The sequence below is a fragment of the Coturnix japonica genome, unplaced genomic scaffold (assembly GCF_054131305.1).
Source record: "Coturnix japonica strain WE unplaced genomic scaffold, WE-NBRP24 Scf063, whole genome shotgun sequence".
Classification (NCBI taxonomy): Eukaryota; Metazoa; Chordata; class Aves; order Galliformes; family Phasianidae; genus Coturnix; species Coturnix japonica.
The window spans coordinates 525,227-531,226 of record NW_028188966.1 but is presented as its reverse complement, the minus strand read 5'-3'; the positions used below and the strand labels follow the sequence as shown (position 1 = coordinate 531,226).

The following is a 6,000-nucleotide window of genomic DNA, read 5'->3' as shown; positions in this document are numbered from 1 at the left end:
CCAAATGCCCCCCAATAACCCCCCCTACAAATACCCCCCCCTCAAATACCCCTCCAATAACCCCCCCCATAACCCAACCACTAATAACCCCCCCCACTAATACCCCCCCAATAACCCCCCCTGAATGCCCCCCAATAACCCACCCACTAATACCCCCCCAAATACCCCCCCCATAAATACCCCCCCCATAAATGCCCCCCCCCCCAATATAACTCACTCTGTTTATGGCACATCTCCATTGCCAGCACAGCTCTGCCCCCCCCCGGCCGTGCCTCCCCCCCCCCAATACCCCCCCCCCCATAAAAACACCCCCCCCATAAAAACACCCCCCCCAATAGATAACCCCCCCCCATAAATAACCCCCCCCATAAATAAACGCCCCCCCCCATATAACCCCATTAACCCCCCCCATAAATAACCCCCCCCCCCATAAATACCCCCCCCCATAAATAAACGCCCCCCCCCCATAAACCCCATTAACCCCCCCCATAAATACCCCCCCCCAATAAATAACGCCCCCCCCCCCAATATAACTCACTCTGTTTCTGGCACATCTCCATTGCCAGCACAGCTCTGCCCCCCCCGGCCGTGCCCCCCCCCCCAATACCCCCCCATAAATAACACCCCCCCCAATAGATAACCCCCCCCATAAATAACCCCCCCCCATAAACGCCCCCCCCATATAACCCATTAACCCCCCCATAAATAACCCCCCCCCATAAATAACCCCCCCCCCATAAATAAACGCCCCCCCCCATATAACCCCATTAACCCCCCCATAAATGCCCCCCCCCATAAATAACCCCCCCCCACTAATACGCCCCCATAAATACCCCCCCATAAATACCCCCCCCAATACCCCCCCATAAATACCCCCCCATAAATAACAAACCCCCCCATAAATAACCCCCCCCACTAATACCCCCCCCATAAATAACCCCCCCCCATATAACCCCATTAACCCCCCCATAAATAACCCCCCCCCAATACTCACTCTGCTTATGGCACATCTCCATTGCCAGCACAGCTCTGCCCCCCCCATAAATAACCCCCCCCCAATACCCCCCCCCATAAATAAACCCCCCCCCCCCCAATATAACTCACTCTGCTTATGGCACATCTCCATTGCCAACACAGCTCTGCCCCCCCCCGGCCGTGCCCCCCCCCATAAATAGCCCCCCCCCATAAATAACCCCCCCCCCATAAATAACCCCCCCCCATAAATAACCCCCCCATAAACACCCCCCCCATAAATAACACCCCCCCCTCCCCATATAACCCCATTAATGCCCCCATAAATACCCCCCCCCATAAATACCCCCCCCATAAGTGCCCCCCCCCCCCCCAATATAACTCACTCTGCTTGTGGCACATCTCCATTGCCAGCACAGCTCTGCCCCCCCCCGGCCGTGCCCCCCCCCCATAAATAACCCCCCCCCATAAATAAACGCCCCCCCCCCATATTCCCCCATTAACCCCCCCCATAAATACCCCCCCCATAAATAACCCCCCCCATAAATAACCCCCCCCATAAATAACCCCCCATAAACACCCCCCCCATAAATAACACCCCCCCTCCCCATATAACCCCATTAATGCCCCCATAAATACCCCCCCCCCATAAATAGCCCCCCCCCATAAATAACCGCCCCCCCCCCCAATATAACTCACTCTGTTTATGGCACATCTCCATTGCCAGCACAGCTCTGCCCCCCCCGGCCGTGCCCCCCCCCAGTACCCCCCCCCATAAATAACACCCCCCATAAATGCCCCCCCATAAATAACCCCCCCAATACCCCCCCCCCATAAATAACATAACACCCCCATAAATAACCCCCCCCCATATAACCCCATTAACCCCCCATAAATACCCCCCCCCCAATAAATAACGCCCCCCCCCATAAGTGCCCCCCCCTCCCCCCCAACTCACTCTGCTTATGGCACATCTCCATTGCCAGCACAGCTCTGCCCCCCCCCAATACCCCCCCATAAATACCCCCCCAACCATAAATAACCCCCCATAAATAACAAACCTCCCCATAAATAACCCCCCCCATAAATAACGCCCCCTAATACCCCCCCATAAATAACCCCCCCATAAGTAACCCCCCCCATAAATAACCCCCCCCATAAATAACAAACCCTCCCATAAATAAACCCCCCCCCAATACCCCCCCCATAAATACCCCCCAATAACCCCCCCCATAAATAACCTGCCCCATAAATAACCCCCCCCCACTAATACCCCCCCCATAAATGCCCCCCCCCATAAATAACACCCCCATAAATGCCCCCCCCATAAATAACCCCCCCCCATAAATACCCCCCCCCCCCATAACTCACTCTGTTTATGGCACATCCCATTGCCAGCACAGCTCTGCCCCCCCCCGGCCGTGCCCCCCCCCCATAAATACCCCCCCCCATAAATAAATGCCCCCCCCCCCCAATATAACTCACTCTGTTTATGGCACATCTCCATTGCCAGCACAGCTCTGCCCCCCCCCCGGCCGTGCCCCCCCCCCCCTCTGCTCCTTCTGTATCGCAGCCTCCAGCTCCTTCTGCAGCTCCACCAGGTGACCCACGGCCAGCCCTATACATGGGGGGGGGCACAAATAGGGGGGGGGGGGGGTCAGGACACCCCCAGACCCATAGAAACCCCCATAGGGAGTAATAAAGGGGGGGGGGTTGTTATGATCCCTATGGGGTGCACAACCTCTATACGAGACAGTGGAGAATCTCCACTTAATATGGGGCTACAGGGGGGTTATAGGGGGGCAATAGGGTTATAGGGGGGCTACAGGGTTATAGGGGGGCTATAGGGGGGTTATAAGGGGGCTATAGGGTTATAGGGGGCTATAGGGAGGTTATAGGGGGGCTATAGGGTTATAGGGGGGCTATAGGGTTATAGGGGGGTTATAGGGGGGCTATAGGGTTATAGGGGGGCTATAGGGTTATAGGGGGGTTATAGGGGGGCTATAGGGTTATAGGGGGCTATAGGGTTATAGGGGGGTTATAGGGGGGCTATAGGGTTATAGGGGGGCTATAGGGTTATAGGGGGGACATAGGGGGGCTATAGGAGGGCTATAGGGTTATAGGGGGGCTATAGGGGGGTTATAGGGTGGCTATAGGGTTATAGGGGGGTTATAGGGGGGCAATAGGGTTATAGGGGGGCTATAGGGGGGTTATAAGGGGGCTATAGGGTTATAGGGGGCTATAGGAGGGCAATAGGGTTATAGGGTGGCTATAGGGTTAAAGGGGGGGCTATAGGGTTATAGGGGGGACATAGGGGGGTTATAGGGGGGCTATAGGGGGGCTATAGGGGGGCTATAGGCTTATAGGGGGGCTATAGGGGGGCTATAGGGTTATAGGGGAGCTATAGGGGGGCTATAGGGGGGTATAGGGGGGTTATGGGGTCTGTTATGGGGCTGCTTATGGGGTGTTATTTGGGGAGGGGTCTCTCACCGGGGGGCGCCTTGACGTAGAAGTAGGGGACGAAGCCGTGGACGTGCAGACAGACGCTGTGCCCCACATCTGTCACCCCATAGATGCGGATTATGGGGACGGGACCCTCGGTGCTGCCCGGCATCCCAGACACAGGGGGGCCTGGATGGGGGGGGGCACAGTATGATACCTCGCTATGGGGCTGGGAACACCGCTATGGGGCTGAGACCCCACCCTATGGGGCTGAGACCACCGCTATGGGGTGAGACCCCCGCTATGGGGCCGAGACCCCACCCTATGGGGTTGGGACCCTTGCTATGGGATGAGACCCCTGCTATGGGGCTGAGACCATCGCTATGGGGCTGGGACCACCGCTATGGGGCTGGGACCCCACCCTATGGGGCTGGGACCACCGCTATGGGGCTGAGACCCCACCGCTATGGGGTTGAGATCCTTGCTATGGGGCTGAGACCCCCCCCTATGGGATGAGACCCCCCCCTATGGGGCTGAGACCATTGCTATGGGGTGAGACCCCACCCTATGGGGCTGAGACCCACCCTATGGGGCTGGGACCCACCACTATGGGGTTAAGACCCTTGCTATGGGGTTGAGACCCCACCCTATGGGGCTGAGACCACCGCTATGGGGCTGGGACCACCGCTATGGGGCTGGGACCCCACCCTATGGGGCTGGGACCACCGCTATGGGGCTGAGACCCCACCGCTATGGGGTTGAGATCCTTGCTATGGGGCTGAGACCCCCCCCTATGGGATGAGACCCCCCCAATATGGGACTAAGACCACTGATATGGGGCTGAGACCCCACCCTAATGGGTTGAGACCCACCCTATGGGGCTGAGACCCCCGCTATGGGGCTGAGCCCCCCCACTATGGGGCTGAGACCCCACCCTATGGGATGAGACCCCTGCTATGGGGCTCAGACCCCCCCTTATGGGGCTGAGACCCCACCCTATGGGATGAAACCCCTGCTATGGGGCTGAGACCCCTGCTATGGGGCTGGGACCACCGCTATGGGGCTGAGACCCCACCCTACAGGATGAGACCCCCGCTATGGGGTTGAGACCCATCCTATGGGGCTGAGACCCCACCCTATGGGATGAGACCCCTGCTATGGGGCTGGGACCCCACCCTATGGGATGAGACCCTTGCTATGGGGCTCAGACCCACCCTATGGGGCCGAGACCCCCGCTATGGGGCTCAGACCCTTGCTATGGGGCTGAGACCCCACCCTATGGGATGAGACCACTGCTATGGGGCTCAGACCCCCCCTTATGGGGCTGAGACCCCACCCTATGGGGCTGGGACCACCGCTATGGGGCTGGGACCACCGCTATGGGGCTGAGACCCCACCGCTATGGGGCTGAGACCCCCCCCCTATGGGATGAGACCCCCCAATATGGGACTAAGACCACTGATATGGGGCTGAGACCCCACCCTAATGGGTTGAGACCCACCCTATGGGGCTGAGACCATCGCTATGGGGCTGAGCCCCCCGCTATGGGGCTGAGACCCCACCCCATGGGATGAGACCCCACCCTATGGGGTTGAGACCCATCCTATGGGGTTGAGACCCACCCTATGGGGCTGAGACCCCACCCTATGGGATGAGACCCCTGCTATGGGGCTGAGACCCCACCCTATGGGGTTGAGACCCCTGCTATGGGGCCGAGACCCCCGCTATGGGGCTGAGACCCCACCCTATGGGGTTGAGACCCCTGCTATGGGGCTGAGCCCCCCCACTATGGGGCTGAGACCCCACCCTATGGGATGAGACCCCTGCTATGGGGCTGAGCCCCCCCATGGGATGAGACCCCTGCTATGGGGCTGAGACCATCGCTATGGGGCTGGGACCACCGCTATGGGGCTGAGACGCACCCTATGGGGCTGGGACCCACCACTATGGGGTTAAGACCCTTGCTATGGGGTTGAGACCCCACCCTATGGGGCTGAGACCACCGCTATGGGGCTGGGACCCCACCACTATGGGGCTGAGACCACCACTATGGGGCTAAGACCCCCCCCTATGGAGCTGAGACCCACTGCTATGGGGTTGAGACCCCTGCTATGGGGCTGAGACCCCTGCTATGGGGCTGAGACCACCACTATGGAGCTGAGACCCCCCCCCATGGGATGAGACCCCCCAATATGGGACTAAGACCACTGATATGGGGCTGAGACCCCACCCTAATGGGTTGAGACCCACCCTATGGGGCTGAGACCCCCGCTATGGGGCTGAGCCCCCCCACTATGGGGCTGAGACCCCACCCTATGGGATGAGACCCCCGCTATGGGGCTGAGACCATCGCTATGGGGCTGAGCCCCCCGCTATGGGGCTGAGACCCCACCCCATGGGATGAGACCCCACCCTATGGGGTTGAGACCCATCCTATGGGGTTGAGACCCACCCTATGGGGCTGAGACCCCACCCTATGGGATGAGACCCCTGCTAGGGGGCTCAGACCCCCCCTTATGGGGCTGAGACCCCACCCTATGGGGTTGAGACCCACCCTATGGGGCCGACACCCCCGCTATGGGGCTG

At 59.5% G+C, this 6,000-nt stretch overlaps 1 protein-coding gene across 1 annotated transcript in view; it reads right to left on the bottom strand.

The window, feature by feature from the left end:
- The window catches only part of POLD1 (DNA polymerase delta 1, catalytic subunit), a 60,633-nt gene that overhangs the window by 47,124 nt on the left and 7,509 nt on the right, over positions 1 to 6,000 (bottom strand). The window contains exons 4-5 of the mRNA XM_085533786.1: positions 3,463 to 3,603; positions 2,472 to 2,590 (exon numbers count right to left, since the gene is read on the bottom strand). Of these exons, the coding sequence (XP_085389912.1) occupies positions 2,472 to 2,590; positions 3,463 to 3,603 (260 nt within the window). The remainder of the gene's footprint in view (positions 1 to 2,471; positions 2,591 to 3,462; positions 3,604 to 6,000) is intronic.